We start from the raw sequence: 19998 nt of genomic DNA on the forward strand, positions 1-19998 counted from the left end.
CGATATTTATATTTTCCAGCTCAAATTTCTTGCTTCAAGGGGATACCGATGCCTGTGTAAAATTGAAAATTTTCAAACATGTTTTCTCGGATTTTTACTTGGATATACTTTTTTAAAAAGCTGCATAAATTCGTGCGTTTACTTGCTTCGCAAACATCCTCATTTTGTTCGAAACATTCAGTCGAGCTCTCGGAAAATTTTTATTTTTACTCTGACTTCACGTATCTCCTCATTTATAATGTTGATTTCTGTTAGTTACTCGCGGGGATCGATATTAAAAACATTCGCCGATTCACCTTGACTCTCTCCCTCAGCACCGAAAAAAAAAAACGATTTGAATGCTTCAATAACGTACCTATATTACGCACCCGAGCAAATTAAACTGAAAATCTATGAGGCTATAAAGTACACGATACTGCGTGCACATTTCGTACCTTCGTCTTTCCCGTTTACAATTATGTAAAAATAATCTAGATTTCCGTCGCGCTCGTCCAATCTGCGTGTACGCGCGTATAATTTTCCATCGACGTTTGGGTATTATATATAAACCGCAACTGCCCCGGTAAAATTAAAATTATGAGCTCTTTATATATAGTTTATGTTTATGTATAGCTGCAGAGAGGACAGCGAAGAAAAAAAAAGTCGTCGCCACACGTGCTTTAAAGACGACGACGACGATCGCGAATGACGTCAACGAATTCGCATAATATAAATCGTCGCATTAAGGAGATCTGTACCCCACAGAGTCGAAAAATTTGTTTAATTTATATCTTTTTTTCCGAATCGAATACCGAAAAACAGCTCTGTGAGAGCATTCATTTTGTTGCTCTGAATAGCTGGTAAAAAATTTAGCTAATTCCACCGACCAGATTTTTCGGAAAACGTGTTTGAAATTTTCACACGTTTCCCTGGCTTGAAATTTTCAAACACGTTTTCAAAAAAATCTGGTCGGTGGAATTAGCTAAAATTTTTACCAGCTATTCAAAGCAACAAAATAAATGCTCTCACAGAGCCGTTTTTAGATATTCGATTTGGAAAAAAAGATATAAATAAAACAAATTTTTTCGACTTTGTAGGTTAGTAAGTGGGGTACAGACCTCCTTAATTTATGGGTTTGATATAGCCACTCACGCAGGGGGAGAACTCGTTTAATTCGTTTATTCGTCGAGCGGGCGTCTTATTATATATAACGAATTGACCGCGTTGCAATTTTTCGACTCGATGCGCCGCGCGCTACATCCTATAAGTATAATATACGTATTACCCGCGAGGCTCGCGCACAGTCAGGGGTCAGTCGGCTCGTCGCTCAAATAATCCGATTGCATACCGTGCGAGAGCACCGCGATAGCGAATCTCGACGTGGAAAATACTTGTATACACAAATTATAATAAAAATAAGGAAAAATTGCCCGCCTTGCAATCGTCGTCTTATCTGCAGTTGAGGCTGCTTCTATTTTCAACGAAATGTAATTTTAGTTTGACGTATTTGATGCACGCACCAACTCGTGTGTGTACAAATGCGTGTGTGTGTGTTACATGCACATTGCGTCAGAGGATTGAATAAAAAAAATCAAGCCTCGACTAATTCACGATTATTGGCTACATAACTTGTGCATATAATATGTATAAAGCCAAGTTACGAACGTTGCATGTAGATCGACTTAATATGGCATGTATCTTCGGTCTTTAATTGGCTCGCGATTTTACCGATTTTATACGATGGTCCGAGGGGGTTTCAGATAAATTGATCGAGTGAGCTGCACTCGATCACTTTGTACGGGTAATGTCACTTTTGGACAGAGAGAGGATGGGTATCTGTGAAATCAATAAATCATTTTTTTCTTTTTTAATGATATATTTGCGTATTTATTTATATTTTTTTTATCGTTCATTTTTTCACGCAAACAATTGATTGTTTTTTTCTCTCTCTAGATTATTAATACGGTGTTATACATAATATTTTTTTCTCTTTTACATAGATTATAGAATAATTTTCTGCTCTCTCTTTTTTTTCAACACGAAGCGTAGCTATTAGCGTCAATCAGTAAAATTTTTTTAATTAATCGAAGGGAGAAATCTCACCCATCATTTTTGGAAGAAAACAAAAAATATCAGCTATTTCAAATTCACATTAAATGAAAATTTATAAATATCGCAGTAATCATAACGCCAGTAAAAAGCAACATGTAGATGAGAAAAAAAGCTGTAATTGCAATGACGATAATGTTACTAATAGTAGGATGCACAAGGGACAAAAAATCTCATTGATTTACTCAGTACAATCAAATGGAATAATAATATATACACATTTGTCATTTCGACTCTCGCACTGATGTTCTTTTTTCTTTTCCGCTTTTTTTAATCTTATTTTTTTTCCTTTTATTTTTTTTTTTTAGTGAAAAAATAAAGTCATAGTCAATTACACTAAGCACGCTATTCCAGTGCAATTAATCAACCGTTTATCATAATCGCAGCAATAATAAAATAATATAAACAAAATAAAAACAGTCGACTCGATATATCAGCCATCGAAAGTATAATTACAATCTACAAATTTGCAAAATAAAATAAGTGTAGTCTTATTTCTTACTTTATGAACTCGTTATTTCTTAAAGCAGTATTTCGTCTCGCGAGACTTGTAAAATGAACTATTGGTACTGTTTGACTGTCGTTCATTTTGAAATTCACTCGATCGATATTTTAAAGTGAATACAATTAGATATTGATAAAAAATGAAGCAGATAAAAAACAATTGTTTGATTATGACAAAGATACGATTGACCGAGCTTGAGACCAAATTTGTAGGTGATTAATATCGATGTGAAACGATAAGATCCTCCTCATCGCGTGAAACCGGTAAATTATTCATAAATATCATGATGCAGAAGAAAAAAAAGTTATATTCTTAGGATTTTTTCTTTTTTATTGCGTATACAAAAACTAAAAACGAAAAGTTAATAAAATAAAAACAATAAAATGCAGGCTGCAGTTGTTTCGCTTTTGTGTGTCGAAACGACTTGACAATACTGATTATGGAATGGTCTGTTTATTAACTTATTCTAAACTTTTTCGTTTCTTCATACTTCTCGCACCTCTTGTCCTCGCACACAATTAATATTCTAGCTTTTAATCCTAGCAATGTTTACTCTCATTCATTCGCACACTTTCTTCTTTTTCATGTACCCGTTACGCGAAAATACATCTTTCCAGGTTTTGCTTTTTCTTTTTTTTTCTGATTTTTGTTTAATTGTTTGTTTTTTTTGTTCTTATAATAATTTTGATCATTTTGTTTGCACGACGTTATACATGTTACACAGAGAGAAAAAGCTTAATTTTGCGATTCATCCCTCGCTCGCCATAGTAATTGGAATTTCGGTGACACAGTTATCCAATTTTATTCTCCTGAATACACTTAAAGTCAATTAATACTTGGCATTTTAACTGCACTAAAGTTGATAAATACTACAGGTAAATGTATAAATCGCTTCGAAAGGCGAATGCGTTCGTATTTGGAGAAAAATGAAAAGATGCGAGTTTGGCACAGCGTCGAAACTTATTGAAAAATAAAATAAAAAATTCAAAGAATGAAGTCAACCCTCGTTCTCTCCCCCGTCATTCACTTCTCCACAGGCACTGTCGAAACAAACTAAATTATGCCAAGTAATAGTAAACCTCGACGCTCCAATTGCACACATAATTCATATTTGTTATGTTAATGTAATATACATCAAATACTAGACTTTCTAAGTGAAAGATACCGTGCACTTATGGCCCGAAACATACATGTATATAATTATAGTCATATAATGTAAACACCTCGAAATCCAGTCGACGCGCGCAGAGTTCGTCACTATACATACATTTTCAGCCGCAAAAATACATTATACATTGTACACTATTAAAAAAAAAAAAAGAAAAATAAAAAAAATGTAAGCAATGCATACTCTTGACAAAATTACTACAACTATCTTACGCAAAAAAGTTACCATTAGATTAAAAATTATAATTATAGTATTGTAGTGATAGTAATAATAATAATAACTGCTAATTTTACGTTACTTAACAAACCATTGTATATAATAGAAATAGCTGTAGTTAAAGTAGTAGTAGCAATAACAGCTGTAGTAGTCGTAGTAGTACTTTTTAAAAGCTATTACAATAAAGTGAACTATATATAATAGTAATTAATTCATGTACACAGTAATAATATAGGCATAAGTCATATAGATACTTCATTCATTGTTTGAAGAAAAAAAATTCTAATTCATTATAATAAAATAAATGATATACGTGCGGTGCACAGTTTTCCTGTCTTAGTTGATTAAATTTTTTTTTAGTTGTATCGCGTTTCTAATTGATGCTTCTAATTAATTTTTCTTTAAATTTCAATTTTTTTCCTTCGCCATCTTCAGCAAGTCCTCCCGCAATAACTATTTTTCTCTCTATATGTTTGCGTATCTCTGCAGGTGTGAGTAATGTTTTTCTGTTCGTGTGTGATCGTGCACGGCACGCCCGCGCGCGGATATACATTTATTGTATATTATACATTCATTATTATTATTATAATATAATATTATATTCATCGACTAGAATTTTTGTATGATTTTATTCCTTTAATTATATATGGGATAAATATTTTGACTACCGTACGACTTTTTTTTGTTTTTTTTTTACTTTTGTTGTTTCAGTTACACTTTTCATACACACACTCATTTTATAATAGCCGAAAACCTTTTTTTTTTATTCGGTTCACCTTTGTCAATCTCTCTTTGCAGCTCTTGCCAATCTTTTACATTGCAGGCACGTGTAATTTTCGATTTCTTCCTTTTCAGCGTCGATGTACTCTCTCCCTCTTACTGATTTTCTCTGTATTATCGAAAGCTTACATTGAGATTTCTAATTCCATTAAAGCCGCATTACAACTATTCTGAGGTGTGTAGTTCATACGATCGATACTGATGATTTTTTGTTGTTGATTTTTTTTGTATGCTTATTTGTTTGTTTGTTTTTTTATTTCCTACGACCGAGATACTCAGCAAACTCTTGAAATTTCTCCTTCTCGTCCTCCAATAATAAAGCTTGGATGCAGCTGGTGAAGTATTCGCTGCTAAAACAGTTTTGCCTGCAGGGGACAGAAAAAACAAAAATATACGTTACATGACGGATCGATACGAATGAACAATTGAGATTTTAAGCTGTAATCCGTCGGATCTGTCGAGAAGAGATAAGACGCATAAATTTAGCGTTCGCACAAGTGCTGCGGTCTGTGTACGATCATAATCGAACAATGACCAGGCAAAAACGCGTAACTGATCGCGTTGATTATATATCTCGACTGACAATCGTTATTTATTTATAAATAACCAGCAAGAGATTCAAATGCTCGAAATGGAAAGCCAGACTCTTTCGATCGGATCGCTAAATTGCCTCTTATCTCTTTTCAAGAAAGTTCATTGATTAGTTAGTTTTATGCATTATATGAGAAGTATATCGTGCTGTTGTTAGTCCAGGATTGATATTTTTTTATCGCCTTTCCGTAGAGTATCCTAGAAAAATTTTAGGATCAAAAAATGTTCCCTGCTAATGATCAAAAAAATTGTATTGTCATTGCGGGTCAAAAAACTGCGACGAAAGTCACAAAAAATGTTCCTTCACAAAAAATAGATAAGGAAATTCCGTATATACCATCAAAAATCTGTTAGTATATATACCATGGGTATATAAACAATTTATCATGATACGGAATTACCTAATTTTGCGCATGAAGGTCTCGTTATCTTGACAAGGGGGTATGTAAGAGCTACACTTTGCGTAAAATCATAAAAAACAATGGATTGTCGAGAAAAAAAAACAGAAGATAGATATCAGATAGAAAGATACGATCGAATTGAAAAAAAAAAGAACAGAAATTTGGTAAGGTGAGAAGAGATGAGCGAGAGTAAAAATAATAAATGCAATAACAAGCACCTAAACCCCAGGATCGGCTCCGTGCAGTATCTTGATCGCTTGCTGTATCTTGGCCTCCTCGTCCTGAAGCAGTAGCACGTCCATACATCCCTTAAAATATTCCGACGTGAAGCAGTTGTTTCTGTAAGAGGGGATGGATTAATTTTACAAATGTTCACTGTTGCATCGAGTCTCCTGCTTACTCCTTATTTATTATTTATTCATCATTCAAAGTGTATGTAGCTTTAGTCGATTACACGAGCTGCACACACAACATCCGTCATCGGCCGCGATTACGCACGTACGAAAAATCTCTTTTGAAAAGTAAGATATGTGTGTATACATATTACGCGCTCCGGGGAAAAAACGTTGACGTAGGTTGTATGCACGTACATATACCTACGTACGGCAAAAGTGAATGAGAAAGAGCGAGAGAGAGAGAAAAGCACCCGCGAGTGCAATATATTCGCGGCAGCGGAGTAGAGCGTTTTTACCTTCTCCGCGCGCGAGAGCCTGCGAGGCGGCGGCGGCGGCAGCGTTATATACCCGCGCGTTCGTAAGGTAATAACGGATGTACGCGTACATTATATGTACAGGTATACATATATAATATGTATCCAACCAGTGTGTTAGCTGCACTCGTTATATATGTGTGTGTGTGTGTGTGGCAGCGTCGGCGGTGTCGGCGGTTGCACATATAGGTTCCGACCGCGCGTACGCATATATGTATATAGTGCACACACACCACACCATCGCCACCGCCGCTGCACTCTCGAGTGCCTCGGCTATAAATAGAAGAGAAATCTCGACAGTTTCGATGCGTGTGCGTACACATACGTATGCGTATGTGATAAATATAGGTATAGCACGTGTGTGTGTGTTCGTGTACAAGACTCGCGAGCGCGAGACAGCCGCAGGCAAGCAGTCTCCCGAGTTTGGCGTGAACTCGAACCACCAAGCGCGCCTATACACACTGCACTTTTCTCTCTTATTTCTCGAGCGAGCTGCTGCTGCTGCTATATGCACTCGCACGCACACGTACACGAGCTCTTCCGCGTATGTGTTATTTTTATACCGCGCGCGCGTCCAAGTACAGCGAGATGTGCTCGGCCTTTTTTGCGAGCTTTGCTTCTTCCCTTCGGACTCGATCATTTTCATATCGTCGTTTCGAATAGAAAGAATATATAATGTATGTAGATACGAGGTGGTAGTGAAAACTGTACCTGCAGAGCGAGTGGAGCTGGGGCTCGCGGAACAGATTGTAGCAGTCCTCGCAGATGCGATCGAGCCGGGCGAAGTGGCTCCTGTCGTAGAAGCCCTTGCACTGGATGTCCATGAAGCTGCGCTTGCTGAACGAGTCGCCCATGATGGAGCCGGCCTCGGCGCCTCCGAAGCACGAGCTCGCCAACACTAGCAGCAGCGCCAGGGCCCAGGCGGCCACGGACAGTCTCCTGATGCTCGACGACGTCGACGTCGACGATGACCCGCGACTACTGTTCCAGCTTGACGACGACAACGACGAGACTGACGAGTTTGGCGCTACCGATGTCGTTGATCGCTGGACGTGCCTCGAAGACGTTGGCCGTGCTGGACACGTCGTCGCCGCCGACACTGCCGTCTTTGTCGTCGCTGTCGTTGCTGCTGCTGCTGCTGCCGCTGCCCTCGATGTGCTCGACGTCGTCCTTGTCCTCGTTTCCAATGTTCTCTGATTTCTGATTATCGGCGATTTGGACGAGCTCCGCGTCGATGTCCTGACGTCGACGAGGCCCGACTCGTTGCACGATTCAACTGGAGCTAAGAGCCGATTCAACGGCGTCCGCTGCTTCTGCTGCTGCATCATCATCTGTAACAGGAGACACAACATTTCAAGATTAGAAAAAAAATTCCGATTCGCGGTTGGACGAGAGCAAATATATTTACAATAGTCAAACAGTACAAATAGAATTAAACTGCCTATATAGTCCGAGTCGCTGGTTCGCGTGTAAAATATCACGCACCGACACAAATAATGTCTGAGTACGCGCGTAAACAAGCGTGTGCGCGTGTATCTGTATAGACACACATCGCCTGACGAGTCAATCGTCGACGATCGAGCGCCGACTTTCTATCGGCGGAAAATAGTCGTCTTAAAATGGCATTAAAAAAAAAAAACTTTTTGCGTCAATGTGCATGTATGCCTCTGTACAGGTACATATAAACGTTAAATATACGTGTATATAACAGAGCTGGTGATTTCTCGCGACTATATCTTACTCACGCACGTGAGTGTGCTTTCTCGGTGCGGCACAGTGTGTGTGTGTGTGTGTGTGCATATAAATATAGATATACTATATTCACAGGCGTGTAACGTATTTAAGCACCTGCAAATATTTATGCGCGTAATAAATTTCAATTTCACGATTTATTAACGAGTCCGCGTTGAATGACTGTATCGAATGCGTATACGCGACGAGAGAAGGACTTACTTTATTTCTTTTTTTTTGTGCTTGTTCCTTGATTAATTAATTTTGAGACCGACTTTTAAACGTGTCTATTTATAAAACCTCGATCGAACTGAAAATAAATGGAGCTAGTGTATATATTTATAGGTGCGCGCTTATATACGACGGGACTAGGACAATGATCTATATATCGGCGCGATCAGCTGAGCCACGATCAAAACAATAACAGAACTAATAGCTCGTTGGATATAATGAATTTGTAATGACCGCAACGTAGAATGGCTATATTTTTTTTTTATTTGATAATTTCTCGGAATATTGACGAGAAACGGATCTTATGGATTTTAATTGCAGGATTTCATCAGATTAATTTTACGATACATTTTTCACGCAAACACTCCGAATTTTCGTCACCAATTTATTACAGTTAATTGTAATAAATTCGTGCCAATGTGCGAAAATATCGTATCATAATTTGTTTCTCCTGTCATCTTCGTCTATACATGTGTTGATACACGCGCGCGAAGGCATCCGACAAAAAATCGACTCGCCGTGCACAAAGTCGAGAGAAAAGTAATTTCAAAAATAAGGATAGCAAACAGTAGTTGGTTTGTGTTATAATATGTGTCTTTCTCGCTAACAGAGATAATAGCGACAAAGAAATAGCTGAGCTAGTGCAGCAGCAGCAAATAAACATTTGACTGCGCACAATGGGATACAAATGCAAAGAATTCAGAACGCGATGTAACGGACAACTTCGTTAACCTGACATAGTGCGGCGGCACATCGGAGAGAGAGAAAGACCGCAGACGAATCGCGCGCGTCACCGCGCCGGTGTGCAGCTACTCGGCGAAGGATATTGCACGATTTTGTGCTATTTTAATCCGGCATTTTTGCACGAGATCTCGTCGTTCTCTTTCGTTCGCGTTATTATTTATTTTATATTCGTATTATTATTTATCGATAATCCTGACACGGAGTTCAAGTCACGCTCGCCACGCAAGAATGTGTCACACACATCTCTCTCTCCTCGCGGTCCAGACTTATCGGTATATAAATGCTCCCGCGGAAAAGCTCGGCACATATTATTATAATAATATACATACGAAGAGAGAGAGAGAAATCACTCGCGCTGCGTCTCAATACTATTACATTATAAAGACGAGAGATTGCGATTGCGTCATTAAAAATAAAATCGGAACGCGAGCAGCGGCAACGCACAATCTCCTCTCTTCTTCTCTCGCTTCTTCGTGGCATGCGCGCATAATTTAGATATTTTCAGTGTCGTTTGGAAAATTTGAGAGCTGCTGGAAGACGGCGATCGACGATCGACGATCGGAGGAAAAACATTCGAATCGTGCATTCTCGTATATATATATGCGTATAGATGTGGACTGATACTTGCATGCGTCCGACTGTCTCTCTCTCTCTCTTTCTCGATAATTATGATGCTGTTTGTACGTTGCCGCGAAGGTCGTCAACGCGCGCGCTCGCGAGGCATAGGGAAGGGCAGCTCTTCGGTACGTATAACGCGGATCGCACACGGGGAGATGAAATGGAAAAAAAATTCTTTATGCATGCACACAGACGTGTGCATCTGTGGCGCGCTTCTGCTGCGCGTATACACGCGCGTGTGTACGTGTGTTCCAGGCAGGTACATAACTTAAGACTGCACGACCGGTTCGGCAGCTCTCCCCAACGTCGTCGTCGTCGTCGTCATCGACATCCTATAGATAGTAATAGTCGCGTATAGGTAGTTGTAAACATATCGTCAGGTGAGGTCTTTTCTCTAATGCGATCTCGATTGCATGATCACGAACTCGCGTGTGTGTGTGTGTGCGAGTCCGACATATATATACTGCAAGAAGGGTCGGCGACAAAAAAATGCGTGGATAAATACAGCAGCTCCGTAGCTGACAATCGTCTCAATTGTGTCACTTCGCGCAGCGACAGTAAATTCATTTAAATTAATGTCGGAGAGAGAATTATTATTAATGAGTGATGCGATACGAGACGCAGCGGCGATTTTCTATATAATATACTATCGTCGTCGCTCGCTGTTCCATGTGCAGCGAACGCCAAGATATGTGTGCATCTTCGAAACGTAAGAGCACAGCTCCAGAACGAACGCGTTCGAGCGAGAAAAAGAGAGAGAAAAGACGAGAGAAGAGAAAATGTTGTATTATTATATACAGGGCACAAACGTTAAAATATCATTATTATCGAGGCGTATACGCGGGCGCGAAAGGACGCTATGATATATGGCACGTGCCAGGTGGTCTCCGCGTTTCTCTTCCTCTTCCTTCTCGTTCCGTGCGTCTGCTGCGATCCTGCATCGAGGCGCGAGTCTCGATCTCGTGGAGAGGGATTCGCAAATCGCTTCCATATATCACGGCCTCAAAAATGACTCAATCCGCGATTAACACTTAACACTCTCTCTCAAAAAAAAGAGCGCGGGGGACTCTTAAGTGGTCCAACGGCTTTGCTGCGCCGAAAAATCCAGAATACGCGCGCGGTGCAGCCGACTTTGATTCACGCAAAGGAAAATTTCGGAAGTAAGAGAGACTGCGCGCGCCTTATTGCGACGAACTGCATAATGTGGCTCACGGTTTGTTATGAAAATAAAAACTTGTATACATTTGTATTTAATAAAGTTTAAAAATATATAATATTGAATTTCAATTGATTCATACTTATATACAAATGAAAATAATTATGAAATATATTTACAAATAAAATATTGACAATTATTTCGAACAAAACACGCAGGATTTTAATTCGTAGATTTTGTGTTACAATTAGGGCAGTCTCTCCCATAAACAAATAAATAATTCGCGTACGTGCGTCCGTGTTTCTGTTTACACCCATACAGTATACATAAGACAGATACGCATTAAGAATCATCGATTGCGGCGGCTGCATCAGACGCAACCGCTGAGCGCGCGGCAGACTAAATAAACTCTCATGGATAAATGGAAAATTTCTCTCGCTTGGATGAAAGACCGCGGAGATGACCCGAAAATAAATTGAAAATGTGTGTGCGCGTGTTTGTGCGTGTGTCGCGAGAGTCAACTGCATTTATACGGATAATATATTACATATAAGCAACGTCGTTGCAGTCGACGATGTGCATACACTGCTGTATGCGTAAGGAGATATAAAGTGCGCCTTTAATATAGTGACACACACATACACATACATACACTGCGAGATTATCGGGGTAAAAAAGCCGGACTCTTCGCGTCTTATTAAAGCGAGATAATGACTCTCTCTCTCTCTCTGATGTGTGTACAACGAAGAGAACGACCAGAGAGAAGCGAGCAAAGGTCCGTGATAAATACGTGATTCTGCTACATAATATTGTTATTGAAAAAGGGCCGAGCATATAGTGTCACAAGCCCGAGAAAATATGACTCACGCGCAGAGCGCGGTTATTTTCTCGCGCTTCGAAAACATCGACGTATCGATGCCGATCGCGCGCAACATTTGAGAAAAATAATAATAAATACAAACGACGCGCGCGCGTGACGTCGTTCCGTAATTGATTTGAAAGTGTAATGGACTTTTTGCGCCAACGAATTATCATGAGTTTCGCATTTGAAACTTGTTATCAATGATGAGATGAGCAATCTCGGGTGGCAAAATAATTAATTATTGACTCTGTGTACTCTTGCTCGGCGTTGTTAAAATTACCCTATTATCAGAGTGTATTCGTCATTTCGGCTTTTATAAATACGCTCGGCTATATCATAATGGTCGTTATACGTAGTCCCCCTTTCATCAAAAAGAAAATTCAAGTCGATGCAGACTGTCAGCACACAAACTTTTGACTTTGCCTACAGTGAAACATTAACCTCCTTGATCTTCCGCACGTGCGTCTGTGGCGCACATGCGGATCATTTGAATTATTTTTGAATTATTAAGAGCATGACCACTCAGACAGCTACCCATCCATCCCCCCGGGTATGAAACCCGGAGGTGAACGATCATCGTTGGCAGGCCGAGCCTCCGCAATGAGAGGCTCGAGGCCGCCAGCCTCACGCTCAGAATGGGCAGCCACGTCTCATCCTCGTGGCTGCATCGACTCCTACTTTGGGTAGAGAGTCTGTGAAGATACACTACAGAAATGATCCTGTGAAGTATGATCTTGTCTTTTCGGTCAAATTGCCTCACTTCTTAAGCGCCAAACTTTTGGGTTTCACTTGCGAGTTTCTATTAAAAAACGCATGGTAGCCGCGTACTGGTGACGTTATGAACTATCGAGCGAGTGGAGTCGCATCAATTTTTGACGCTAACGCGCAAGACGAGATCCATGTCTTTTAGTAGGTGCGCTGGATCACTGATGATAGCTATTGCGCATCGTGGCGCGAGCTCGCACTCGTTCATCGATCAATTCATTCACATGTTTTTATAATTCTTAACATTGAAAGACTAAAAATTCAAACAATTTTTATATTTTATATCAAACTGAATCCTAACTAATTGGGAATAAGTATTTAAACTGCTTTACAAACTCAACGTCATTGAAATTAATTTTCTTCTTTATTTCGGCTCAATAGTGCACGAGAAAAGTCTCGTGAATTCATTTCTAATTTTATAAGCGTATAAGTTATCTTCAGCGTTATCTTGTCAAGCGTCGATTCCATAAATTTTTTTGTTACCGATAACCTTTAAACGAACTCGTTCTTCCGCCTATTATCGCGCGTCGCTTTGTTTTAATTTTTTTTGTTTTGATTTCCATTCGCCTTCGATGCATCGCTCTCTATAAATATAATAATATCAGCAAAACTATAAAGACAACGCGCGTAAATGCGTACTATGACATCCTATCGAATTTTCACCAGAGCCGTGGCCCGCGTATTTTATTTATTTATATATTTATTTTTTCATCCTCGACTGTAATCGACGGCTGTCGAAGAAAACTGAAACAAACAGAAATTACTCTATGAAATCCGATGCGTGAATTTAAAGAGCGGCAGGGTCATTGTTTTGCGAGACGTTCGCACGAGGCGCGTGCACGCGCGCGAGCGCGAGTGTGCCTTTTAAATATAATACGCGCGCGTGTATATGCTACACATGGACGCGATGATGCCTCACGTAGACAGACGCGCGAACGCGTGTCGAATGTAAATAACAACATTTGATTCGATGCCAAATTGCAAATGCTCGGTTCAGTTTAAAAATCGCCGAGTTTACAATTGGAATGTATATATTTTAGCGACACCATTGACACTGCAGATGTTTGGGGATACACGCGCGCGAGCGCGTGAAATGGCATAGCAATTAATTGTGATTTTTCGTTTACGTTACAAATTCGTGTAAAGAACGGAGATGGACATCTCGAGGTAGACAATTTTTTTATGAACCGATAGACGAGCATAAAAAAAACTTAATAATTTACAAGACTTGAATGAACACGTAAGAAGGCGGTCTAATTCGCTCGTGGGCTCGAGACGCTCTTACGTATATATTTAGAGCTGAAAAATTTCTAGGACGACGTTATTAGCTACGACGGCAGAAGCAGCAGCAGCAGCAGCAGTCACTGCTTCGTCTGAACTTTGAGCAACACAAATCCGTCGTCGAAATATTATCGCATGCGAGGCGCAAAGACGCGCATACAAAGTTGTATGAATTTAAACGTCGAAAAGAGTCGCTTTGATGACGACGGCAGGAGGATAGGGAAATTCCAGTATAAAAAGTTGCAAAGCGGTGAGCGCAAAAAAGGCCTCGCGTTCGATGACAGCTGCTGTCGCTGCTGCTGCGGCAGCGAGTGGATCAGAGACTAACACAGATGGATGATTTTTTTTCGTTTCTTTTTCTTTGACTCTTTTTATCGAATATAAATGTAAACACACGTGTAAATATACATTTAAAAAAATGCCTCCTTGCATCGATGCGATTTCTCGATCGACACTTTCTTAACTAACTACGAGATGAGAAGTGACTCTTCTGCGACGCCAAAAAAGTTGTATACTTACAAAAATCAGCTAAATATAAGAATACACGATTTTTCTTCGTTGTTTCGGTGTATTTACTAGCATCGAGAACTAATTTGCTCGTTATGTAATTCATTTACGCGCATATACGTATTTATGTACGTGTGACAGTGTAGCGGTGATGGCTAAACCACACGCAAGCTATATTTGTAATATATTTCATATACGCACACGCGTACTCGTCGGTTCGGTATACGTGCACGCGTGTAAGGCTTGTAATTATTTTGCATTCAATCGGGTGAATTCAAAACAAAAAGAGAACGAGAGATAAAAAGGAAGATAAGGCCAACATAAATTGTGAAACGACGACAATGTGTCGAGTGAAAAAAATAAAATAAAATAAAACAAAATAAATGAAAAAAAGAACGCGACGCGTTGAGCTTAATTATCGAAAAGCGCGGAAAGTATTTAAATGGCGTGCAAGAGTGTGTGTGCACATACACATAAGCTCACGCGATCTCGAGTCATGGGCAGCAGAGCCGCGGTGGTGGTGGTAAGATAGGCGTTTCAAAACGAGAGACGCGGCGACGACGACGACGACGACGACGACGACGGCGACTACGGCCAAGAAAAGAGAGAGAGAGAACGAGAGACGCGCAATGCATTCGAGCGCGCGCAGACAGCTTGGCGACTCTATATATATAACGCGCGCGCACACACATTATGCGCGTGCAAATCATACATAACGTCTGCCTCTCGGCTTTATACGCGTCCTCGCGTGTGCACCTTCTTTTTATTGGCATGAAAATCGTCATAAAAGCTCGCGCAATAATAAGCCTATTCAATTTGGAATTATATACCTGCGCGATCGGCTCCTTCTTTTTTCGTTTGTTTGCTCTCCACCGATGCATCGAAAGATCGCGCGTTTCGCGAACAAAAGTTTTGCGGTACACAGCAATCCGTCGCGCGCTTCGAGCTGCGCCGGGGGATCGTTTTTCCGCGCGCGCAAAGCGCTAAAAGACAGCAGTTATACGCGCTGCACTGCAGAAGAGACATTTTTGTCGTTCACGGTCGAACTGCCCCTCTACCTTCCCTCGCGGAATATCTCGTGCATACTGAAGTGCGGTATATAAATATATTAATTCCAGCCTGCGCTGTTGCTGCTCGAGAAAAGTACGTGTGCTGTGTATATTTACATTTTGACGTATCGTCGTTTTTATCCATGAGGTTCTCTTTGGCTCTCTTATTCCGCGCGCGCGCGCGCGTTCGAGAGAGGAATTATAAACGCACGCATGCACACACGGAGAGCTCGATCGCGTCCTTGAATCGAGGTTCACGGTCTCTCTCTCGGCAACAGCAGCAAGCATCGACTCTTTCTCGGCGCGATTCATACAAATATGAGCATGAGCGCGATCGTTGCTTTATACGTTATTCGTCGATCGAACGAAAAATCTTAATTAATATAATAACGCGGCTCGCGATCAGCGCGTGTTTTTCAATCGTTGTCGTCGTCGTCGTCGTCGATGCTAGTACATGGCAGTAGTATAGGCACATGCACGATGCGTGCGGCTGTATGAGCTCGTACGTACAGCTTTGCGGTTTGTCTCTCGAATTTCGCGCGCTGATCCTAGCTATATAGCAGCTAACTAGCTGTGTGTCTCGCGCGCATTACATGCACACGAGAAGAGGCTTATTACGTTGCCTTTTTTTCTTCGTCTTTTTCTCTCGCATTCGAGACGTGAGTGAATCGTCGTCGTCGTCGTCGTCGTCGATACAAGTTGCGCAATAAAAAAACGACAGATCGTTATTAGAATACGTGTGCCGATCTTCGAGCGCGAAAAAAGCCACCACCGCCGAAGCACGAGATTTTCAATGCGTACGGCAATTATCGCTTCTAAATTTTCGTTCGCGCGCTTCTCCTGCACGCATACTTGGCAGTGTTTCAATGTCCATACAGTACACCTCGTCGCGTATTATATTTGTGTATATAATCGGGTTCGTTGAACCCTTCGGAAACTCGACGTATGTACAAGCCTGTGTATTGGTCGAATGCGTAAAATTTTGAAAAATAATGAAAAAGAGAGGAAAACAATGAAAAGACAGAGATAAGCGTCGAAGCGGATACGCAAAGGATTTATATAGTTAGAAAAGTATATTGCAGAATTATTATCCTCGATTATAGTCATTACTATCGTATTATAAATACAATTTTTTTTTTCGTAACACATAAATACACGAGACGAGACAAATCGCGACGACGATCCGCAAAAGGAATGTGCCACATCGGCTATCCGGTTGGCAGAATTCGCGACGAGCGCGTTACGCAATCTCCCATATGCGCGTGTGTGTACATTGTATCGTTATCACAAAGCTGCATTTGTAGCGAAGATCCAGCGCGGTGCTACGACCGACGCACTTCGATGTATAATAATATCGTAAAAGAGGCAGATCGAGAGACAGACTCAATTGCGTAACGCACGCGTCGCGATTTTGAAACATAGATAGAACAAAAAAAAACAGAATCACAATAAATATTAGGCATTGTAATGTGCGCGAGCGCGCGCGTTGCCATTAGGATGTGACGCGAGAGATAATGGCAATTATGCATTACATATATAGTTGCCAATCTCTCTCGACGATCGCACACGCGAGAGATGGAAACTCGACGATTGTACGTATACGTGTGTATGTGTAATAATATACTGGATTAGGCCCGGGGTTCCGTCAGCGCACTTATAATATCCAAGCGGTATTACGTACTTGTGTATACGATGTTCGCACCTGTTGCGCGCGTGTGCGACACCCTCCACCTCTTCTGTGCCACGAGTCCACAGGTGTCACACGTATAATACGTATAAATATATATCGTACCCGACGATATCGTGTAGCTCCTCCTCCCTCACGATAGGCACGAGAAATCGATGCAAGTCGCGGAGCGCCTCGCGCTTGCGTACCACAAGAGCTTGCACACCGATCGGAGCTTCGCTAAAGATAGCCCCGTATACGCGGGGACTGCACCGCCCCCCGCGTGCATATCCTAGCGCGCACGAGTCACCGACACTTTTTGTCGCGTACTCGTTTCCTATTATAGCTGCCGCGTATTCCACGAGTCGCATAAATTTTCACCGATGCTACGTACACATAGGAGCGAGAAAGGCAACAGCCCAAGCTCGCACACGACTCCTTACGTCCATACGATTTTTCCGCGATGTTTATTTTTATCTTTTCCGTAACGTCGCGATACACGAGATCGTATCGGATTATGCCGCTCGAGAGATGTATCGAGAGGCGAAACCTCCCTTGACGACGATGCACCCCCGTGACCCCGCAAAGATCCTGTTATGCAAAAAAAAAAAAGGGAGTCGAGTACGATCGTGTGTCGCGTCGCGAGGCGAGAAAAACGATACAGCTCGAGCAAGAATTATGCGTACGAATCCTAAAAATAGGATATGCCGATCTAAAATAAAGTCGCACCCGCATATATAGATATCTCGCTGTACCTCGTTTACAGTGACACGCGCGTACGCAAATGTACTACTCGTTCAGCGTATTTATTTTGCGAGAACGATCGGAGAGAAAGAGCTCGCGTTACTCTCTTTATCAATACTCCCTATCGTTGGTCTAATTAATTTCAGTTACGTGCCAGCGACATAAAAAACGGAAACGACGAGCGGGAAAGTACATCGCGCGCTACATTCGTATACGTCGTACACATTTCTTCCTGTCCCAATAGTGATTTGCAAAAATACGATTACTTCCGAAAATATCATTTCCGATTTTCGTACCGCGCTCGTTACGATTACTTTTCTATTCATTGCTCGAGGGTGAGATTTTACATTTATACGTAAAACGTGGAGAAAAAAAATCAACGCTCTAACCCCGATACACGCGCGTCTCGCCGCATACACTGAAAATACTGGGACGAAAGCGCGCAATGAATTAAAATTATTATAGTCGCCCGACGCGAGAGGATAAACTTTTTTTTTCGTATAAAAATATCACATCAAACGCGAGACGAGCAGCAGCAGCAACAGCGGCAACGACGGCAGCGGCAACCACTCACAGCGATGAGTGACTAAGAGCGCGAGAAGAAGCGCAACAAACAAAACCCGTTACACGTGCTCTCTATCTTTCTTTCTCTCTTACTCTTTCTTTTCTTATAAATACATCGTACAAGTACTTGTGTATTGTACAAAAACATTCGTTTAAAACAAAAAAAAAAAAAAAAATAACAACACACTTTTGAAATCTATACTAATTACTGGAAAAATTGTATCGTAATCTTTTTGTATTTTTAGACTCGTCAAAATTCGCGATCGAACTTAGCGATCCGCACGTCGAGCATAGTCGCACGATCGGAGATAGTATCTAATGATTACTTACGTGTTTCGTTTTGTCTCGTAAAGAACACGACGCAACCGGTCGATTGCCGATTTTTCTCCCTTCGGGTAAGAAAAAAATTCGTCCCTCTTTCTTTTCTCTCTCCGGTGACCTTGACTCTGCGACAAACGTGCGATGGGTAACGGAACAGAAAAAAAGCTGAAGACGAAGCGAGCAACGATCCACTGTATGGTGCTTGTATGCGTTTTGTTACACGGTTCACTGACTCCGTGCGCTGCTCTTCAGCTACGGTGTGGTCTGTGCGCGCCGTGTATACGTAAGTACGTTGCTACGATTTTTTTTTCGCTCTCTCTCTCTTTCCTTGTTTTTTGGTGCACAACAATAACAACAACAAGAACAACAATAATAACAAGCAACTAACCGACAGCCAGTCGCAATTGTCACACTCGCGGCGATGAAAAAGTTCGTCCTATCTCTCTCTCTCTCGTCGATCGATTTCCGAAGGAATCGGCTGTGCACGCACACCCGTGTCGTTGCAGAAAATCGTCCAAGTCGTGGTGTTGTCGTGGTCGTTCGCCGCCGATCAGCTGATCGAGGATCGGAAAACGAAAGTTGGCCGAAAAGCACGTTGGTCGTCCAGAACGGTTATTACCGATCTTTGCCTCTTAGTTATGGTCGAGATCGATCGTTGGTGCTTTGGACTGCGCACGTGATGCACGCGGTTATACGCGAACGAGATGCCCGATACATCCACACTCGCTTATTATGTACTGTACAAACGTCTGTCACGTGTGTACGGTTTTATATGTATCTTTGGCGAAAAATCGGTTAACGCTTTTTTGCCCTCGATACAGATTTGCTGCACATATATCGGTAAATTTATCGGTGTATGTACTTTGGATATATATATGTTACTCGGTAGCGATAGCACTGATGTATATATATTGTATACTGCTATATAAATATATATATAAATGTATATTATATATAGGAGTTGCGGTGCGTGTTGCGCGCTGCTGGCTCGAGCGAATATTAACTATGCGCGCACCGTACGTCGCCTCTTTATAATATGGCCGAGAGGCGCCGGCCAATCGTCGCAACACAAATACACACACGCATACTCTCGCACTCGCGCACGCACACACACGGGCGTAAAGAGTCAGTCAAGAGAGTGAGGCAGGCAGGCAGGCTGGCTGGCAAGCGTGCGCGCGCGTTGCGAATCTTACGTGCGTGTGGGTGTGTTGGTGAGTGAGATACGTGTGTGTGTGTGTCAATGTGAGAGAGAGAGAGAGAGAGAGAGAGAAAGAGAGCAATGCTTGCACGCTTGCATCTAT

At 41.4% G+C, this 19998-nt stretch overlaps 2 protein-coding genes and 1 non-coding gene across 3 annotated transcripts in view; 1 reads left to right on the forward strand and 2 right to left on the reverse strand.

The window, feature by feature from the left end:
- The window catches only part of LOC106657418 (peroxisomal leader peptide-processing protease), a 47167-nt gene that overhangs the window by 259 nt on the left and 26910 nt on the right, over positions 1-19998 (forward strand). The window lies entirely within an intron of this gene.
- Positions 1943-19998, reverse strand: part of LOC106657500 (A-agglutinin anchorage subunit) — a 32463-nt gene continuing 14407 nt past the window's right edge. The window contains exons 2-4 of the mRNA XM_014379050.2: positions 7170-7789; positions 5968-6088; positions 1943-5122 (exon numbers count right to left, since the gene is read on the reverse strand). Of these exons, the coding sequence (XP_014234536.1) occupies positions 5968-6088; positions 7170-7789 (741 nt within the window). The 3' untranslated portion in view covers positions 1943-5122. The remainder of the gene's footprint in view (positions 5123-5967; positions 6089-7169; positions 7790-19998) is intronic.
- On the reverse strand, positions 12318-12536 carry LOC111694652. Its single transcript, XR_002763684.1, has one exon. It is a non-coding gene; the product is annotated as a small nucleolar RNA U3 (small nucleolar RNA).

This window comes from Trichogramma pretiosum, unplaced genomic scaffold (assembly GCF_000599845.2).
Source record: "Trichogramma pretiosum strain Unisexual culture from Peru unplaced genomic scaffold, Tpre_2.0 scaffold119, whole genome shotgun sequence".
In the NCBI taxonomy this organism is placed as follows: Eukaryota; Metazoa; Arthropoda; class Insecta; order Hymenoptera; family Trichogrammatidae; genus Trichogramma; species Trichogramma pretiosum.